At 34.6% G+C, this 21,765-nt stretch overlaps 1 protein-coding gene across 5 annotated transcripts in view; it reads left to right on the top strand.

The window, feature by feature from the left end:
• The window catches only part of STAG1 (stromal antigen 1), a 387,806-nt gene that overhangs the window by 201,483 nt on the left and 164,558 nt on the right, over window positions 1-21,765 (top strand). For 4 of the 5 annotated variants that reach the window (XM_045856709.1, XM_045856706.1, XM_045856708.1 and 1 more), the window contains 2 exons: window positions 2,821-3,025; window positions 21,469-21,620. In XM_045856709.1, the coding sequence (XP_045712665.1) occupies window positions 2,821-3,025; window positions 21,469-21,620 (357 nt within the window). Of the gene's footprint in view, window positions 1-2,820; window positions 3,026-21,322; window positions 21,359-21,468; window positions 21,621-21,765 lie in introns of those variants that run through there. The other variant, XM_045856710.1, reaches the window with a different exon arrangement.

Here is a 21,765-nt window from a genome sequence, read left to right as displayed (position 1 = left end):
TATTTGAGCAAAAGGAGCTGTAGCCCAGATAACACAGATTCAAGTAGCATCCTAAATTTTGCTGGAGGGGGAACAAAGGAAGATCAGTTTTATAAAGGCAGAAATCACAAAATGTAATATTTACGTGCATATGAAGGATTGCTGACTAGGCTAACAGGGATTAGTTAGTTCCAATATGCAAATAAGAAGGCAAAAACTACAAGGAGGAATTCCAGTTCATATGTTCTCCATGCAGCATTCATTGTTCCAGGATATATATGGTTCTGACTTGAGCTGAATTTATTAACTGGTTTAGCAACTTGTTAGCAGCTCTGAGAACTGAGGCACAAAATGTGTATAGGATGCATCATGGGCATAAGCCCCACTTCCTTAAGAGCCTCCTGGCTCCATTCTAGGACACCTTCTTATTAGTGATTTTGTTTTAGATATTTCTGTTCACTCTCGCCACTGTCTATTGATTTTTCCTTGGGAAGTATTGATAATCAACCATTCTAGAATAGAGTCATCAGGAATACTTGGTCTCTTGTGGTCAGGAAAGCTCATTTCCATGTCTCACATAGTAGAGGTAGGCAGGTTTGTGAATGAGATGTTAATATAGCAGAAGTCATAATCATAGGGGTAATGACCACATTTGAGCAACGAAGAGGCCCCAGGGAAGCAAGTCTCAGGTATAGTCCCCATCTGAAGTTGTCCTCAGATTCTCAGTTGAAACAGCTCATTCTTCCCAGGGGTAAAGCTCAATAAATCATCTCTAGTCTTTGTGTAACCTTCATCTGAGTTTTTTTTACAGGGGACTTGGATATGCAAAACATGAATAGTTTGGCAATGAACTACATCAAGCAAATCAGAATAATAATGAGTAGGATAGTAACAACTATTCTGCCTAGTGTATAACTGCAAGTGTATAATCTAAAATATCTGGAGAAAGAGTATTCAAGTAACAATTGTGCTTTCTACTTGAGCACCATGGGTCATATATTAAATTTTTGGCTGTTTTTATTACCCATTGTCTTATGGCTAACCAAATAAGTTGTAGAATTAAACTACTATTTTTAGAAGTACCAGTTATAGTCTATTGATTTATATTGTTTTTGGGTAGAGTTAAACCCTTCCATGATATTGTTGGGAGCATTCACATTCATTGTGAGAAATGTTTTAATGAGATGTTCATAAGCCAAAGTATGACTCAGCAGTAACGTTTTTATTAGTGGGTACTAGATTAAATCCTTATCCGAGTTTGTAATAATCAACTATATGAGGTCTGTCCAGAGTTATCCAGCCATGTAATATGAAAAATAGAGACATTTATTGAAGAAGATAAAAGAAACATTGTACATAGGACAATGATGCCTCAGTTCCCTTCAAAGTAGGCACCTTGGGACCTCGACAGTTCTCCCAGTTGCTATCAGTTGCCCTGTCTCTGATACACCTGCCCTGTCATATTTTCCTGAATCTCATTGACAGTCATTTGAAATCTCTTCCCTTTCAAAGGTGAATTTAGTTTTAGGAAAAAGCCAGAAGTGACAGGGAGCCAAATCTGGACTGTTGGAGGGCTGAGTCACCTGGATGATTGGATGTTTTGCCAAAAACTGCATGAGATATGATGCATGAGTGGCCATATTGACATGATGAAGTTGCCCTTAGCTTTGACCTTCTGAATTATCTAAATAGTTTCCGCAGAGGAATGTTTAAGCTTAATGCAAAATGTGATGCAGATTTGGAGCTCTACTCACCCAGTCATTTTTAATGTGATGACCATACAGTACACATGCTCCCTCAACAATGTTTACCAACTCCACTGTTGAGTACAATGAAGTCGTCATTGTTCACACATGTACATTCCACTTCCTTGGCTGCCAGGTTACATTGATGTCAAGCAGACTGTTTTCATTATATTAACAATGGCTGTACTGTAATTATACCCTGGTAATTTCAAGACTTTAAACAAACAATTTTGAAACACATCTACAAAACATGACTTTACAGTGATAAAAATGACTCACATTTATATTTTGTAATATAATTTAGTAATTATTAAGACCTATTAAATTATCTAGTTAAAGCCAGATTTAGATTCTATATCTTATTAAATTATTTTAACAATAATTTTTTATTTTAACAAGTCTTAATTGAACTAAATGGTCTTTCAGACACATATATGGGATTAGTTTATCCTGTAACGTATGTCAGCTTTGTGTTTTAAACAAGATGACCCAGTCTCGTGATACCAAGAGCATATATTATATGTTTTCTTTAAAAAATTAACAGATCCTCTCTATAAAACAGTTAATGGAGAGTTCATAGTAAAATTGGAAAAAATGGGATTGCAGTTTCAAGTATAAAATTAGTTTTGGACTTCTTAATAAAATACTTATATTTTTGAAATTCTCAATTATTAAAAATTCTATTTAAAATAATAGAAAGATGCTGTGTAACACAGGTACCATGATTGGTTTGATCTGAATTCAATGGCAAATATTTTTTCTGTCTAAACTTGTTTAAAAATTGTTGTTTTCTGCTTCAAGTTATCTCAATTAGGACCCCAAGTACAACAACATGGAATTATTCTTTTAAATGATTGGCTTAGAACAATGAATTAAATACCGTATCTAAGTAATAATTTTGAGTACATTAAGAATTACTTAGTTGTGGATGATCAAAATAAACAAAAAAGGTAAAGCCATCAATGTGCCTGTGGAAGTCCTCTCCAATTTCTTTCCACATCTACTTGGAGGAAAAGGACTCTATAGATAAGAAGAAAAAAACTGATCAAACTGATGTTGTATGTCATATTTAATGTTTTTTTTTAATCCCTTTTAGGACAGTGGTGATTATCCCCTTACCATGCCGGGGCCTCAGTGGAAAAAATTTCGTTCAAACTTTTGTGAATTTATTGGAGTCCTGATTCGACAGTGTCAGTATAGCATAATTTATGATGAGTATATGATGGACACAGTAATCTCCCTTTTGACTGGTTTGTCAGACTCCCAGGTCAGAGCTTTTAGGCATACAAGCACCCTTGCTGGTGAGTAATCAACATTTTATTTCCTTTCCATTTAGTTTTGTTAAGTGTTTTCTAATTAAACTTTATTTAAGTTAAATATTAATTTAAATTAATTTCTGCGATCCTGAAAAATATCATTTCCCTCCCTCCAAAATAAATGCCTATTTTGATAAATAGCACTTGCTAGCTTTGAAAATGGAATTTCTGGCAAATGTCAGCAAATCTCTCTGAATGTTTATTTTTTTGCCTCCTTATTTAATAATAAAAAAAATTTAGGAATCCAGTAGTCCATATTCTTTGATAAATCCAAATAATAGTTGAAATTTTAAATTCATAGTATTTTTTGACTTAATTACATTGCTTTATTACTCATTGTTATTGTCCATAAATGTGTAAATATTTATTTGTTTATATATTGGAAGCAGTTCCATCTAATTGTAATAGGTAATTGCTATCTCTCTCATTCTTTCTGTTTCTAGTGCTGTAATAACCTAAGTATATCTGAATGTAATGTTTCTCAAAATAGTTCATTTATGTAGACTGTAGATAATCTGAAGAACTTAACAGTTTCCAGTTTTCACTTTTACTTTCACCTTAGAATTATCTAGAAAACTCAGCCAAGTACATTTCATTTTTTTCTTGATTTTTTCACAACAGGGTAATTTTGTTAATTTAGCAATTGTCCTATTTTCCTTCAACTACTTTAATTGTGCTTACCTAAAATGAATATTCTTTTTCATGTATTATACACAGTGTGCCAGTATGTGTGTTTGTACGTACACAGATATTTAAATACTCTCAAATTACATTCTTTTTAGTAGTAGTAACTTTGTTTATATTCATCTTGCCACATAACCATAACAAGAGCCATATTTAGTTTCAGTCAATTGTAGTTAATCCTGCATTTAGATTTCTCATTTATCTAATATAATAAGAGTTTGCTTTGCAAACTTGAGCATTCATTAGAATCATCTACAGCATTTATTGAAACAGATTGCATGGCCTTGCCCCCAGAGTTGAACAGGTTTCTAGGTCATGCTGATACTACCTTAGTGTAACTACTTACTGCAAAGCTTACTATATTGTATAATTTTTCATTTTTTGCTTTAACTGTTGCAAGTCACTATATTTTTTTCAATTCTCTTTTTATCCTTACTTTATATAGTTAATCCATTCTATTTGTGCCTTTTATGTTTAAGATTTTATTTTTTTTTAATTTTTAAATTAATCAATTAATTTATTTATTTTGGGGGGGGGAGAAACATCAGTGTGTGGTTGCTTCCTGCATGCACCCAACCAGGGACCTGGCCTGCAACTTAGGCATGTGCCCTGACCAGGAATCAAAGTGGTGACCCTTTGGTTCACAGGCCAGTGCTCAATCCACTGAGCCACATCAACCAGGGCTATTTATTTGTTTTTAGAGAGGGAGCAAGGGAGGGCGAAAGAGAGTGAGAGAAACATTGATGGGTGGTTGCCTCAGGCATCTTTCAGTTTATGGGAAGATGCCCTGGCTGGTATAGCTCAGTGGATTGAGCATGGGCCTGCAAACCAAAAGGTCACTGGTTCAATTCCCAGTCAGGGCACATGCCTGGCTTGCAGTACATGGGAAGATGCCCAACCCACTGAGCCACACCTGTCAGGACCTGAATGTTTTTTCTTTTAAAATGTTTTGATTTCCTGTAAAATTCACTTTAATTCATTTGCATTTGTTTTTCACTGCCCTGTAAATGTATTACTGTATTTTGCCTACTTTATGATGATACATTTCAGTTCTCCTTTCCTTTGGCACATTTTTAGTGACTTTTATTATTGTATTGTTTTTCCCTATTGGGGAAATTCTAACTGAATTTCTAACTTTATATATACTTAAATATATTTTAATGATGGCTTTCCTCCTGTTGCCTTAGATTTAAGTACATCCCTCTTCCTCCTCCTAGTACCTTTCTGGCTTTCTCTTTCCACCATTTACCTGTGATCATGATAGCTTTTTTAAAAACCTGCTTGGTAAATGCCATTTTGTCTTAAGTGCTCTTTTTATATGATTATCAACCTTATTTGAATTAGAAATTACTTTTCTAAATCAAATATAGTAAAAACGGATCATTATGTTTTTGATTTTTTTCAAAAGCTAAAACCGTTTTTAAAGTCATTCTCAAATGTACTTCAAAATATTACTGTAACTTCTGTGTATCTGTGTTAATGATCATATCTTCCAAGGCTTGGTTTTATAAAATATGAGACAAATCAGTCACCTACCCTTCAACAAAGCACAGAGAATTTCTTGTGTAGAACTTAATTCCAGAATGGGTAATAATCACCCATCTGGTCAAGGATATTTCTGTTCTCATCTTTGCCCCTCTACGTACGTACGTACGCGCGCGCGTGTGTGTGTGTGTGTGTGTGTGTGTGTGATGGTATATGTGTACAAGGGATAGATTAAAAGATAATACTTTTTATTCACTTTGCAGGATGAGTCTTGGGGACTAGATAAAATGGTCAGGAACATTTAATCCTATGCTTCGGAGACTGTGTTTCATGGACAGTTTTACAAGGTAGCTTATAGCCACGAATGAATATTGGTTTTAGAATAAAATGCTCCATGATATTGATTATATCTTAGCTAAGAAGATAGACAATCAGTCAGTTAGTTGTTTTATAGGATACAAATATAATTAGTTCCAGAGATTCATAAGTCATCACAGTGGTCTTATCACTAGTACATGCTTTTAATCTGTTTTCCAAATACCCCATTTTCTTATTATCAGTTCAATAATGTGTCCCTGTTGTCATTGTTTCTGCATTGCATTTAATTGTATACTTTTACCCCATTTCCATTAAAAATTTTCATCATGGTAGTATTTTACTCAGCCTTTTGAGGTCTTGCTCCCAAGCATATCCTCTGGTTAGCTCAAATACTGTTTCATAACATTTTTTAAAAAAAATTTTCATCTTATAGTACTTTAGGTCTCTTCCATAGTTTTATTTATTTATTTTTTATTGGTGATAACTGTGCTTTCTCATTTATTTTGGAATTCCCTTTATCATTAAATTGGAACATACTATTAGTAATTACATTTTATATCATATCTTGTTATTTTTTTTCTGTTCTCTCATTTGGAAATTTAAAACATACTGTCCTATTTGACTTGTGTTAATAAAGAATTTTCACTTCATAGTACAGTTTTCATCAATCATTAATCTTCAGAAATAAGTGCCCTTATTTCTGTTCTAAATAGCTATCTCAGTTGGACATATTAGAACATAGTTTGTGGACTTGATTTTTATAAGTAATAATATTATTATTTTGGTGGATTTACAGTCTGAGACTGGGCACATTTTTCTAAATTTGATGAAATTTTCTTGAGAAAATATTCTTAAGGTCAAAATGGGTAGGATTTTTTTGTTTACCACTTTGTTTGGCATTATGGAGAAAAAATGTACTCGAATCTGTTTTTCATATTTATAATTACAGTAGTCTTAGACATTTGCTTTTAAAATGTATACCAATACTTTACAAATTATTGAATTCAGATTTTGTTGGATGGCAGTTTGCAGGATAATGGTCTGTCACTTTTTGATTTTTTGTCATTTTATCACCTACATAATTTCTATGATACAAATAAATTACTGTTGGCTAACTTTCACTATCAGGTGAAAATGCTAATTTAAATAAAGTGGGATTAAGAATACAAAACATTAAAAATGGCTTCATGACTCAGTCTATTCTATTTTTTTTCTAACTTGAATTTTGGAATAATTAGAAAATGTGATTAAGATCATCATACGATATTCAAGTGGCCTCAGTATGCTAAGAGGCCAATGTTTACCAGTAGTAAAGAGTAGGTAACTCTCCGACTCTTGGGGAAGTAAACATTTCTTTATGTCTTATTATTTAACAGTACTGTGTTGACATATGGTTGATTTTATATTGACATAATATTCATTATTGATTAGCATTCCTCACCAAGTCAGCATCTCTGGACTTCTGAAGAAAAAATATGATATATGATATTGCTTTGTCTCCACTCTTAGACTGAAAATTATTCTGCCTCAGTAAAATTGTATTTTTTCCTTTGACTTTCAGTTGCTGAAACTATGTAATACAGTAGTTCATAGAATGGGTTCTAGGCCAGACTGTCAGCATCCGTGTCCCTCATTTGTCTATTACTAGTTGAGAAACTTGGACAAGTCCTTATCTGGTGGCCTCATTTTCATTATATGCAAAGTGGGGAAATAATGGTAGCCACTTCATTAAAAGAAATTGGGAGTGCTTGAGCTGGTGCCTGACATTTAATCAGCTATACTGGCAGTATTTTATAAAGGCATAAAGAGCTAATCATGGTTTAGTATTTCCATTCATTCATATTTTACTTGAATTTATCAAACACCCACTTTATTTTTGTAATAAAAGACATTACAAATGGGAAATCAGATATAAACAAGGAAGTAAATAGTTAATTTCTATCAAAAAAACACTATTAAGAAAGCTAGCAATATGAATTTTCATTTTATTTAATTTTTGGCTCTCAGTTCCCAAATTGTATTTACTAAATTCAGTACAACTTTTATAACTCTTAACCAGACAGGATATTTCTGGTTAACCAGTATATATGGTTATCCTTGAAAAAATAAGTAATCTCTCTTTTATATTTTATCTTTTAATATGATTTTTTACCACGGAAATTTTTATATGAATCATAAGAAGTATTTACATGGGTGTTAATGAACAATTTTTCAGGAATGTAATTACTATGTAAACAGTCTTGAAGGTAGAACACTTCATTGATTTTAAACTATATATGAAGTTCATTGTTAGATATCACAACAAAATGTATTTTTAAAAGGTTGTCCCAGAGTCTTGCCTTCTGATTGCTTTGTCCTTGTACTGTTACTTTTTTTTCACTTGATCATCTTTGTTTTTATCACCCCTCCTATAGATACAGGAGGGTTTTTTTTTTTAGCTTGCCAGGGTCTCTGTATAGTAGACTTAAGAGTTTTCATGGGACTTGTGACATAATTTGCCAAATTTGCGAATGCCACTATATCATAACTGTATCAATAAAATGTATTTTTCTAGTTAAGAAACTATTATTTTCTTATATTTATCTCTTTTACTTTCTATTATCAGGTGTGAAAATTAGCTTTCTTTGGAGGATTCGTTTTCATAAAAATTATAGAGAATGCAGAAAAGGAGAAGAATACAAAGTAAAATCAGAGAAAGACAAATAACCATATGATCTCACTTATATGTGGAATCTAATGAACAAAATAGAAACAGGCATGAATACACGGAACAGACTTATGGCAAAAGGATTAGCCAAAGAACATATATGCACAACCCATAGACAAAGAAAACAGTGTGGTGATGCCTAGAGGCAACAAGCATGGGGGCTGGATGGAGGTGGGTAGGGGTGGGGGTAATAAGGGCATCTGTAATAGTGTCAGCAATAAAACTAAAGTTTAAAAAAATTAGCCATAATCATACCATCTCATAATTACCATTACATGTTGGTATTTAAGTTTTTTCCTCATGTGAACATTTGTGAGAATTTATTTTCAAATAAATAATAGGATGTTATCAGTTTTGTGACTTGTATTTACTGTGCTTTTAATTTTTTAATTATAGTTTATTGAGTATACTATTACAGTTGTCCTAATTTTTCCCCCTTTGCCACCTCCACCCAGCGCTCTAACTCCCTCAGGCAATTCCCACACCATTGTTCTTGTCCATGGGTCATGCTTATAAGTTCTTTGGCTTCTTTAATTCCTATACTATAGTTTACATCCCCATGACTATTCTGTAACTATCCATTTGCACTTCTTCCTCATCTCACCTCTTCACCCACATTCACCTCCCATGTGGCAATCATCAAACCGCTCTCTGTATCCATGATTCTGTCTCTGTTCTTCTTGTTAGCTTAGTTTGTGATTTAAATTCAATTGTTGATACATACTTATTTATTGCCATTTTATTGATTATAGTTTTGACCTAATAAACAAGTACCTTTAACATTTTATCTAAAAGTGGTTTGGTGATGATGAACTACTTTAGCTTTTTCTTGCCTGGAAATCTCATTATCTACCCTTCAATTTTAAATGGTATATTTTTTGTTTACAGCAATTTGGCTGTATGTCCTTGCTTTTCATGACTTGGAATATTTCTTGCCAATCCTTTCTATCCTCCAAAGTTTCTTTTGAGAAATCAGCTGATAGTTTTATGGGAACACCCCTGTAGGTAAGGAACTTCTTTTGCTGCTTTGAAGATTCTTTCTTTATCTTTAACCTTTGATATTTTAACTATGATGTGTCTTGGATTGGCCTGTTGCATCCATCTTGTTTGGGACTCGCTTTGCTTCCTGGACTAGCATGTCTATTTCCTTCACCAAATTAGGGCACTTTTCTTTCATTATGTTTTCAAATAGATTTCCATTATCTTTCTATTCTTCTGGCACCTCTATGATGCAAGTGTTGTACCACTTGAAGGTTTCCTAGAGGCTGCTTACACTATCCTCATTTTTTTGGATTCTTTTTTCTCTTTGTTGTTCTGCATAGTTGCTTTCTCCTTCCTTATGTTCTAAATCATTGATTTGATTCCCGGCTTCATCCACTCTATTGTTGTTTCCCTGTAAATTGTACTGTATTCAATTAGTATGTCCTTCTTTTCTGACTGGATCTTTTTTATGCTGTTAAGGTTCTCAGTAATCTCCTTCAGCATCCTTATTAAACAGTGTTCTGAAGTTTGCATCTGATAGATTGCTGATCTACATTTTCTTTAGTTCTTTTCTGGAGTTTTGATCTCTTCTTTCATTTGGGCCATGTTTCTTTGTTTCCTTGTTTTGGTAGCCTTCCTCCGTTTGCTTGTATGTATTAGATCAAGTTGCTATGACTCCCTGTCTTGCTAAAATGGCCTAATGTAGTAGGTGTCTTGTAGAGTCCAGTGGCATAGTCCCCCTATCACCTAAGCTGGGTACCCAAGGTACACCTTGCATGTGACCTAAATAAACTCTCCTCTTATAGTTGAGCCTTGATTGCTTTTGGCAGGTCAGTAGGAATGATTTACCCAGGCCAGTCAGCTGCAAGGACTGGCTGTGAGCACTAACCACCAACTTCCCCCCTCTACAGAGGATAAGCCTTGCAGGGAAAATGTGGTAGTACTCCAATGTGGTCTGTAGTTGTCCACTGGGTGCACAGGCTCTGGGGTTTCCCAGGTGGTATAGGCCGGGGTCACCCTCCACCTATGTTATGCTGGAGGCCACCTTGCATAAGTTATAAAGCAATCTGAGATGGCTGCTACTTGTGCTGGACTTGGAGGTTCCCCTATAAAGCCAAGCTGTGAATCTAGGTTGGCTGCTGTTAGTGCAGGGCTGCTTAGCTAGAGGTATGGAAGCTGAGGGCTCACTGAGGCTGGCTGTAGCATTTTTGAAACGTTTTACAAAGTTGTTTTGCATGTGCCAAGACCAGCTATTCATATGGAAGAGTCTGTTTCCAGCTTGGGTGGGACCATAAGTTGTGTGAGTCAGAGTCTCTGGGGATCTCCAGTGCAGGGCAAACAGTGTTATGTTAATGGAGTCTCTGGTGTGACACCTGCCTGCTGGCTCTGTGGCTCTGTTGGAGGAGGGTTCAGAAAAGGGACATTCTCCTCTGCTTGGCTTTCTGTCTAGGAGAGAGCTATCTCCCAGGTCTCAACTTGATAGCAGACACTTCAGTTCCTCCTTTTATGCCATGGTACCTTTTAAGCTGCTACTCCAGTGCTGGAACTGAGAGGGAGTGAGTCTGAGTAAGGTCATGTGTAGGGTGTTTTAAGAGTAACTGCTTGGGGCTCCAGCAGTTTCTTTCCCCAATTCATTCCCCACTGGTTTTTGAAGCCAGAAGTTATGGGTACTTATTTTACAGGCACTGAAAATCTGGGCTGGGGAGTCTGGTATGTGGCTGGGACTCCTTGCTCTTGAAATATCCCTCCTGAATTTTTCTCCCCCACACATGAGTGTGAGGCCAGCCTGTTTCTCATCTGCGCCTCTCCTGCCAGTCTGAATGGATGTGGTTTCTTTAATTCTGTAGTTGTCAGGATTCTATTCATCTCAATTTCTGATGGTTCTAAGTAATGGTAGTTCTATATTTTAGTTGTAATTTTGATGTGGTTGTGCAAGGAGGTGTGTATGGTTTATTTATGCTGCCATTTTTATAGGAAGTCCCTGTCTTTTAATTTTTTATAATCCTGTTTAATAATGGCGTCCTCAATTTCTAAAATCTGGATATCCTTTAAATTACTTATTTTTTCTGCTATTGTTTGGAATCTTTTTCTTTTGTTGGATTCCCTATCACCTTTTTCTTGCTTGCTTTTTGTCATTTATTCTCTTCTATTTAGGTAGCATATTTTCTGTAGCTTTTTAAGGAAAAGGTTGTTGGAGAAATATATATTTGACATTTTACATACCTGAAAGTGTATTGCATCCTCACACTTAGTTGTCTGAACCAATGTAGAATTTATTATTGAATATTTACTTCACTATTTTTTCTCTAGCTCCCAGTGTTTTTGAGAAGTCTATGCCTATTTCAGTTTCTGGGTCTGATCCTTTTTCTTCTTTTTAGAAGCTTTTAAACTTTCCTGTTTGTTCTGAAATACGATGATATACCCTGATGTGCATATGTATTTTCTCATTCATTATGCTTGGCATTCTTTGATGAATACCTATTGCTCACATGTTACTGTCTTAAATAATCCTGAGTTTCTCATTATTTCACTTCCATTTTCCATTTCTTAACCTTCTTGTTCCCTTTCCTTATATTCCCTCAACTTTATGAAGTTAGTATTATTGACTGTTATTTTAAGTTTTCTAAGAGTTCTTTCTCATTTTCCAAGTCTTGTTAAAAACATTGTTCCATGGATTGTATGACTTTTTATATCATTGACAATGTTAATTATTACTCTGAAGGTTTTTTTTTTCTGTTCCCTACTGTGACCTCTTCTTACTCTCTGCTTTTATCACTGTCTTTCATGTTGGAAATTTATCTCAAATATTTTTTTTCTTGGCTCTCTAGACATTGCTGACACTGAAACACTAAAAAGCTGATTGTCAGTAGTGTTTGTATGTGTTTTGTTGTGTTGTGTTGTGTTGTGTTGTGTTGTGTTTGACAGGGTAGCCTCTGGCTTCTTTAGTGAATATCACTGTAGGGTAGTCCTTTGGTGAAGTACCATTTTCATTGTAGACTAAATTGTCGGTATTGATAGTTACTTCTCTTTGGGGAATTAATAGTTTCTTTACAGAATTATCTTTTTTTTAAAGATTTTATTTATTATTTATTTTTAGAGAGGGAAGGGGGGGGGAGAGAGAGAGAAACATCAATGTGCGGTCGCTGGGGGTTATGGCCTGCAACCCAGGAATGTACCCTGGCTGGAAATCGAACCTGGGACACTTTGGTTCGCAGCCCGAGCTCAATCCACTGAGCTACGCCAGCCAGGCAGAATTATCTTTTAATTTACTTAAGTTTGGTTTCTGTCTACCTTTTGGGTGTTGGTCAGGGTGAGGGAGCACTTAGAGTACTTTGCAGTTCACATGTATCCCTCCTCTGTGTCTAATGATTCTAAATCTCTGGTTTATTTTCTTCAAGGAATAAACTTCTACACTCTGAAATGGGTGTGTGTTAGAGGAATTGCCTGACTGCCTAGGTTAGAGTGGAGAATAGGAATTTAACTACTTAATATATGAAATAATACATGTGTCCCTTCATATCCATAGGTTCTACATTCAGAGATTTAACCAACCTTGGATGGAAAATATTCAGAAAACAATGTTATGTTGTTGCTGGCTTGTACTATGAAGTTGGAGCCTATTATGGTTGCGTTTGTACTGAACATGGACATTTCTTGTCATTATTTCCTAAACAACTGTTTACACAGCATACATTGTATTGTCTTACAAATAATCTAGAGATGATTTGAAATATACAGGAGGATTTGTGTAGGGTATATGCAGATACTACACCATTTAATATGGGGGCTTGAACATCCATGGATTTTGGTATCTGCAGGGTGTGTATGTATATATTTGTATCCTGGAATCAGTCCCCCACAGATAGATACCCAGGGAGGGTTGTACTTCTGTTTTCAGATCTTACCTCACTTCATCTTGTATGGAAACTAGAAATCTTGTTTCTGTCTTGTATAGAAATATTAGTAGTATTTCTAATTCCTAAATGCTTCTGGATTCTACAGAACAAAATCATTTTTTTTTTTCATTTTAGAAATAGTTGTCATACTTTTTGATGGTTTTGTTTGGTTTGTGTGCTCTCTGCTTATCTTTCTACTATTCATACTCAATATTAATATATTACTTGGTGTTGCAGGTATTTTCTGAATGCATTGAAGATGAACACTTTTTTCCTTATAGTTGGGTTTTAAGGAGATACAAGGATTGTTTAGGTCTTTATCATTTGGAAAGTGGAAGTTTTTTCAAGGCTTTTGTTTGTTGAAATAAGTTTTTTTTTAAAAAAACAAGAATATGTTTCTTACAAATTTAGTTTGTGCTATTAACAGACATATTTCTAGGGTGTATAGTAATAGTTTTCAAATGTATATAGATACCATTAAGTAGAAATGCAGTTTTTTTTTCATTTTTATGTTTAGAAAGACATAAATGCAAGTTGTTAAATATTGATTAAAAGAGTCCATACCCACAATCTTAACTTCAACCGTCCCATTTGCTGATAACCACTTTCATTTGTTGCATTATTTTTCTTTTACGTATTCCAGTATTGTTTTTTCTTCTGTTGGTACTTTAAATCCTTTGATACTATATTTTTAGTTTTCTTTATACCCTTCATGTTCTTACTGCTTCAGGTCATATTCTGTTGTCCAGATTTATTATAATCATGTCGTTCATATGCTTAACATCCTTGCCTCTCTCTGTACATCATATCCCCTAGGCAAAACTCATTATCACCTGCTCCATACCTGCACTGGAGCAGCCGAAAGAAGCTGACAAAAAACACATGATTATAATGGCTAGGTTTTACATTTTTCTCACAAATGGACCCTTAATGCTGCCTAGAAGTTCTGTTTACTATTCTACTCTGTTGATATGCCCACTTTCTCATAAGATAATTTCATACCTTCTTAAACCTGTAACATTTCCTATCCTCTCTTCACACTGTGCTGATTATCTTGCTTGCTTAAATAGCAACAGAAGAAATTAAAAGTTTAGGCCTACTTAGGTACAGCTGTATCCATATATTCTATATCCATATATCCATCATCTGTTATCACAGTATGCTTTATCTAAGGTAATTTGTGCATTGGATCTTATCCCTGTTCACTGCCTCATGAATGTTGCTCTCCAAGTTGTTTTTTCTCTCTCCTGATTTCAGTTTTCCCCCCTTTATTAAATAATTTTTTAATTATACTGTTGTGCTATAATGGCTTTTAGCTTTTAGCTTTTAGAAACACTCTGTATTAGGGCTCTCCACTGACACAGAACAAATAGGAGATACTTAAACACAGACAACATGCACAAAGATACATATCTATATCTATGTCTACATCTATATCTATAGATATCTTCCCACAGAGATATCTATATTTATGGAAATGGAGATTTATTTTAATGATTTGGCTCATGCAGTTGCAGGAGCGGGCAAATTTGAAATTTTGTAGGGCAGGCCAACAGGCTAGAAACTTAGAGGCAGGAGTTGTGCAGTTTTAAGGCAGATATTGCTTCTCCAGGAAAACTCAGGTTTTGCTCTTAAGGCATTCAGCTGATTGGATGAGGTCCCCTATGTTATCAAGGGTTAACTTCTTTACTTAAAATCAGCTAAATGTTAACCATAACTACAAAATATCTTCACAATAACTCCTAGATTAGTGTTTGATTAAATATTATCACTTAGTCCAATTGACACACAGGACTGACAATCACACCCTCCCTGATTTCCTTATATCCCTCTAGCTACAATTCTTTCTCTCTCTCTCTCTCTCTTTTATAGTCAATCTCAAAGAATCACTTCTTTGAATTCACTGTCTTTGTTCGCTCTCTGTCCTCTTACTCTCTTTGAACCCAGTCCATTCAGGTTTCTATTTTACCACTTCAGTGCCTCTGTTGTTGTTGAGATAAGCAATTATCGTATCTTACTGTGTGTAATGCGCACCCATGTTTTTGGCCCAAAGTTTCAGAAAAATACTTTAGTTTCAATTTTTTTAATTCAATTATTTCTTTATATTTAGACACTTGTTTTCAGTATTATAAAAGAATTTTAGCATTTATTTTTGAACATAGATATTGCTTTCTAGAATTATACTTTTAATGCATAAGCATAAATAAAAGAATTAAAAACATAGGTACAGAATTAGTACTACTCATGTACAATGCACATGCTTATTTTTTCCCTCAAAATTTTGAACAAAAAATTGTGCATTATACCTGGCAAAATATGGCACCATCTCATTGTCAAACTCACCAGGCAACTACCAGTTATCATCATTTTCTCTGTTGAAACACATAGCTTAACTTTCTCTTTGAAGCACTGTCATTCCTTGTTTTCTGGAATACCACAGTGTCCTGGTTTATCTTAGAAACCTGAACTGTAAATACTGAATTATCTCAGGACTGAATTTTCATACTTCTTTATCTTTTGTCCTCCTTTACTCAGTGAATAAACTGAAAACCAATTCCATAGTTTTATTATTTCTGTTAAAATATAATGATGGTGGGAGAGATAATATGTGATTTAAAATTAAAAGTAAAAAATAACAGTTGTATGATAAAATGTCACTTTTCCACTCATGGCTCTCAGCTATCAAATTCTCTTCCCTGAAGGCAACCAGTTGCCATTTTCTTATATATATCTTTTCATATTTTATGAAAATACTTATTGAGAGTCAGTATGTTGTAATTGTTAAGAACTGGAATTATGGAGCATGATAGCCTATCCAAATTCTGTCTCTGTCCGTTACTAGCTGTGTATCTTGCAAGTCTTTTATCCAATCTGTGCCTCAGTGTTCTCTTTGGTAAAAAATGATAATTATAATAGTACTTACTTGATAGAGTTGTGAGGTATAAATGAATATGTAAAGAGCTTAGGAAAGTGACTGGCACATAAAAATAAATAACACATTACTTATTTTCTATAAATAATAGCATAATATATACACTTGTAAGCATCTTGCTTTCTTTCATAAACAAATATCTTGGTAGGCTTTTATTTTCAGCTCACAAATCATGCCAGTTTTTTCTAATGGCTGAATAGTTATCCATTGGATAGGTGAACCATCATCCAGTTTTTGGAGTCTAAATACCAGTATCTTTGATGATGTCTTCCAAATGTTATATCTACTAGATGTTTCTACTTAGGCACCTAATAAGCACAACACTGTAATTTACACTTGTGTTTTTTACTTCCCTCACTTTGTACACTACAATGTATTATATTCTTCTAGCACTGAATTCAAAATATACCTTACATCTAAACATTTTTCTCTACCTATTGCTACAACTTGTATCTAAGCCAACATTGCTTTACTGAGTTGCTCAAGGCAAAGAAGGTCTTGAGAATTATCATTGCAAATTTTTGTCAAAATATTTTTAGCTCTCTTTCGGTGTTCTATTTGCTCTTTTTTTCTACTTTTATTATTTTATAGTCTCTTTAGAATGTAAATCAGAGTATTTCTCACCCACTCCAAAATTTTTAGTTGGTCTTACTTCATTTAGATCTAATCCTGAGATCTTATTTGATCCTAGTAGAACTCCTATAAATGGCCTCTTGATTTTCTCTTCAACCTCATCTCTTGCTTCTGCCTATTTCTGTGCTTTAGCTACACTAACCACCTTGCTCTTTTATGTGCCCTCCTTTTAACAGTTTACCTCATAACCTTTGCACTTTTTATTCCCTCTCGATAGAACACTGTTCTTTCATATAATCAATCAATTGCTCATTTGCCCATTTCATGCTTAAACATCAGCTCTTCAGAGAGGCCTTCTTGCCTGACTACCCTCTTTACTCTCTATCCTTTTTACCATACTTTATTTTTTAACCATATTTTAGTTTTCTTTGTAGATTTTTCATTAATTGACATAGTTTTTTATTTGTATATTCTGTTTGTTAATTGTATTCTCACTAGAATGCAAAAAATCATGAGAGCAGGTACTGTCTTGTTAATGTTTATATTTCTAGTACATGGAGCACTGCTCAGTATTTGTTGGATTGATAGATGAATGGGGAAGCATGAAACAAGTGCTTCATGAAATCTGTGGTGAAAGACTAGTTTTTTAATTACCAATCTGTTATAACCTAGTACATTGTAAAATATAGTAAAATGATTTTCAAAAGAAATGAAATACATATTTTAAGTGTCATTTCATTATTAGATTCGACATATATAGATTACTGTCAGATTCTTAATGAACATTTCTAAAAACATCTTTTGTTCTTAAAATAAAATGGAAACAGCTGTTTGTTGTTAGCACCTGTTTGCAAACCTCAATTCTGAGTAGCACAAGTTTACCATTTTATAGTACCAAAATAAGTGAAAGACAGCACTTAATATGTGGAAGATAAATAAAGTTTTCTTCTCTATGGTAGACAAAGAGAAGGCGCTTAAAAGTCCACCTCACAAAATCCAGGCTGAATGAATTTCTGTAGGATCAATATTAATTTATAAAATGGTTCTGTTAGTAATGCCAATAAAATTTAGAGCTCACGCTATGCGAAATGAGTCTTTTTCAGTAGACTCACTAAGGCATCACAATGCATATGTGTATCTGTGTTATTAAATTACAAGTTTTTCTCAAATAGCTATTTATTTGCTTATATGTTGGTAGCTTAAATAAAAATTTCAGTGAAGTTTAGGTTTTACAGAATCATAATACTTTTCTGAAAATGTATTGATCATTATTTTACATTTTTCATTCCTTTAGTGTGTTCATTCATTTTGTTTATATGTCCAGGATGAATGGAGGGTCATTACACAATGACAGTTGGAGTTTAGGATCTGGGTTAACAAGGAGATATATAGCTGAAAGCAAAAATTACTAAATTCAAGAAAAGTTTTTGTGTCAGCTACTGCTGGTGAACTCCAGCCAGGGTTTGGTGTTAATTTTAATGCTTTCTAACTCCTTGATTTTTAGAAGTATATAATGAGTTAAGCTTCATTGGGTAAGACTTTGTATGGTCATGGCATGGTCTGTTAAATATTATTCCTGACTTGGAAAGTTTGAATGCCTCAGATCCCTCCTGTCTTTGAGCTATTCTCCTTTTTTTTATACAGATTAATTTAAAAGGTACTTTTAGTCTTGATAGTACTATCAGATCATCTACTGACAATGTGTCAAATGCTATAAAATCACTAGCCTCTGTTATAATACTTCTGAATCTATTGAGACATTGCATCAGGGAAAAGAAAGCATTTTTATTAAATACATTTCTAAATAGTCTCTAACTTAAATTTGTTTTCAGGATTTCTGCCTACCTAATATTTTGGTTGAAGGGCAGTAGCAATCCCTTTTGGAGATAGAGCTGCAGAATATATATATATATATATATAGAGAGAGAGAGAGAGAGAGAGAGAGAGAGAGAGAGAGAAGATAATGTAGGTAGAGAGATATAGCATTAAAGGGAAGTAGAGAGAGATACAGCATTAAAAGGAAGTAGTGGCATTTTATTTATTTTTTAATTATGTTTTATTGATTATGGCATTACAGTTACTCCATTTATTTCTCTCCTTTGTCCCCTTTGCCTGGTACCCCCATTCCCTCCCCACTTAGTACAGGTCCATGGTTTGTACATATAAGTTCTTTGGCTTCTCCATTTCCTACACTGTTCTTGACTTCCCCCTTTCTATTTTATGCCTACATATTATGCTTCTTATTCTCTGTACCTTTTCTCCCATTCTGTCCCCACCATCTCCCCACTGATAACCCTCCATATGATCTTCATTCCTCTGATTCTCTTCCTGTTCTAGTTGTTTGCTTAGTTTCTGTTTTTGCTTTCTAGGTTCATTTATTGATAGTTGTGAATTTGTTATCATTTTACTGTTCATATTTTTGATCATCTTTTTCTTAGATAAGTCTCTTTAACATTTCATATAATAAGGGCTTGGTGATGATGAACTCCTTTAACTTGACCTTATCTGGGAAGCACTTTATCTGCCTTTCCATTCTGAATGATAGCTTTGCTGGATACAGTAATTGTGGATGTAGGACCTTGCCTCTCATGACTTCGAATATTCCTTTCCAGCCCCTTCTTGCCTGTAAGGTCTCTTTGTAGAAATCAGCTGAGAGTCCATTGCGAACTCCTTTGTATATAACTGTCCTTTTCTCTTGCTGCTTTTAAGATTCGCTCCTTTTCTTTAATCCTGGGTAATGTAATTATGATGTGCCTTGGTGTGTTCCTCCTTGGGTCCAACTTCTTTGGTACTCTCTGAGATTCCTGGACTTCCTGGAAGTCTGTTTCCTTTGCTAGATTGCGGAAATTCCTTCATAATGTTTTCAAATAAGTTTTCAGTTTCTTGCTCTTCCTATTCTCCTTCTGGCACCCCTGTGGTTCATATGTTGGAACATTTAAAGTTATCCTGGAAGTACCTAAGCCTCTCCTGATTTCAAAATATTCTTGTTTCTTCATTGTGTTCTGGTTCAGTGTTCTTTTCTTTCATTTGTTCCAAATTGTTGATTTGAGTCTGGGTTTCCTTCCCTTAACTGTTGATTCCCTATACATTTTTCTTTATTCACTTTGGGTAGCCTTCACTTCTTCCTCTATTTTGCGACTGTACTCAACTATTTCTGATTATCAGTGTTTTGAACACTGCATCTGACAGGTTGACTGTGTCTTCATGCTAAGTTTTGTTTTTGGAGCTTGGACCTGTTCTCTTATTTGGGCCATATTTTTTTTACTTCAGCCTGCCCATAATGTTGTAAGCAACAGAGCCATAGGTATTCACCAGGGCGGGGCAACCCACAATGCTGCCTTGAAGCACAGTATCTTGGGGAGGGTCTGAGAGGGAACAGTTCCACTTGCTCAGCTTTCGGTGGGCTTTCCATCACTTCCTCCACTACCCACAAGCAAATTGCTCCCTTCTGTTGCTGATTCCCAGGTGGGCGAGTTTGTATACAAGTCCTAGGACCCTGTGGGTCTCTCCACCGAACTCTTCTCATGAGGCTGGCAGTTTCTCCCACCGCCTCAACCCCCACAGGTTAATATAGCCATAGGTTTTGAGACCACCTGGTTTGCCCTGGTCTGTCAGCTGCCGCCCCACCACTGGGTTCCCCAGCTGCTGCCTTGCTGTGCACCATCTCCTCCCCCTGACCCCTCTGCTGCCTGTTTCTTTCTTAACTCCTTGGTGGTCGGACTTCCGTACCATTCAATTTTCTGGCAGTTCTGGTTGTTTGCTGTTTTTTAATTTTTTGTTGTCCTTCTTTGGGTCATGTGAAGAGACAAAGTGTATCTTCTTACACCTCAGTCTTTACCAGAAGTCCCTGGGAAGTAGGGGCATTTTAAAAGAAGTACATGCTCTAATTTAGTTATAGATATGCTTGAAGATAAGTGGATTAGTTTTCCAAAACATTGATCAGTTCATTTTTATAACTGATCATTTGTATTTGTAGAAATAACTAAAAAGAAGAGTATGAAAGGAAATTGTTTTACCAGCACAAGCCCTTTTATTCCTCTACCAATATTCCTTACATTTTCACCATCTCAGTAATGAAAATAATATGAATAGACAAAAGTTTAAGGTTTATGTCATGCCTCTTTCTTAGAGGATTTGAAATAGAGATTTGAAAATATTTAACAAGCTTTATAAATACAAGGGAACATTGAAAAGTACATTAACACTGTGACTGGGGAAAATAGGTCAATCAGAAATGCACAGAATGCATGTTTAATGACTCTAATGAGATTAGTGGATCAGTCTGTTTTTCAGAGGTTGGAGGTTATGTTATGCCATTCACTGAGGTAAGCAATACAGGCAGAGGACCATCTTTGGGGAACAGATCATGAACATCTGAGGCACCTTTGATACATCTAAGTAAAAAAAAAGTGTTAAGGAAGGAATTGTGTACACAGATCTGGTGGTCAGATTAGTATGCTTTCACTAAGCTGTGTGTACTGGAGAGATAGGTTGTAGAAGATACTACCTAAATCCATCTTGCTGATGATTAGGATGAGGATGTTTTTTAAAGAAAAATGTTAGTGAGTCATACTATAGTGATAGTGAGGCAGAGAAAATTATGTTACAGACTAAGCTAATAACTTTACTTCTATAAAGTATTTTTTTATTTTTAACTTAAATTATGCCTAGATTGTAAAAGAGAAATTGAGTAGTTTCTTTTCATCTGTTTCTGTTACAGATTTGTAATATTATGGATGAAGGTGTGGTTCCTAGTTAAATAGTATATTACTCTTCCTTAATTTCATACTCTTCCTTTATTTCAGTACTTTTTCCCTTATTACTCTTTCAGTACTCTTCCTTTATTTCATAGCCATGAAGCTGATGACTGCTTTGGTGAATGTTGCCTTAAACCTAAGTATTCATCAGGATAATACACAGAGACAATATGAAGCCGAAAGAAATAAAATGATTGGGAAAAGAGCCAATGAAAGGTTGGAGTTACTACTTCAGAAGCGCAAAGAGGTAAGTTTCATGGTATCTGAAATTCTTAGGTTCTGTAAATCTGTAAACTATATATTAGTTTTTTATTCTCTGTAAAACAGTTTGTGTATTTTTTAATTTACTTTTTTAAGTTATATTCTTTGATCTCAAAGTTTTTAAATGAAAC

The sequence above is a fragment of the Phyllostomus hastatus genome, unplaced genomic scaffold, assembly GCF_019186645.2.
Source record: "Phyllostomus hastatus isolate PE091 unplaced genomic scaffold, TTU_PhHast_1.1 phas_scaffold_129, whole genome shotgun sequence".
Taxonomy (NCBI): Eukaryota; Metazoa; Chordata; class Mammalia; order Chiroptera; family Phyllostomidae; genus Phyllostomus; species Phyllostomus hastatus.
Note: the sequence above shows the minus strand (reverse complement) of the source record. Positions and strands in the feature narration are given on the sequence as shown.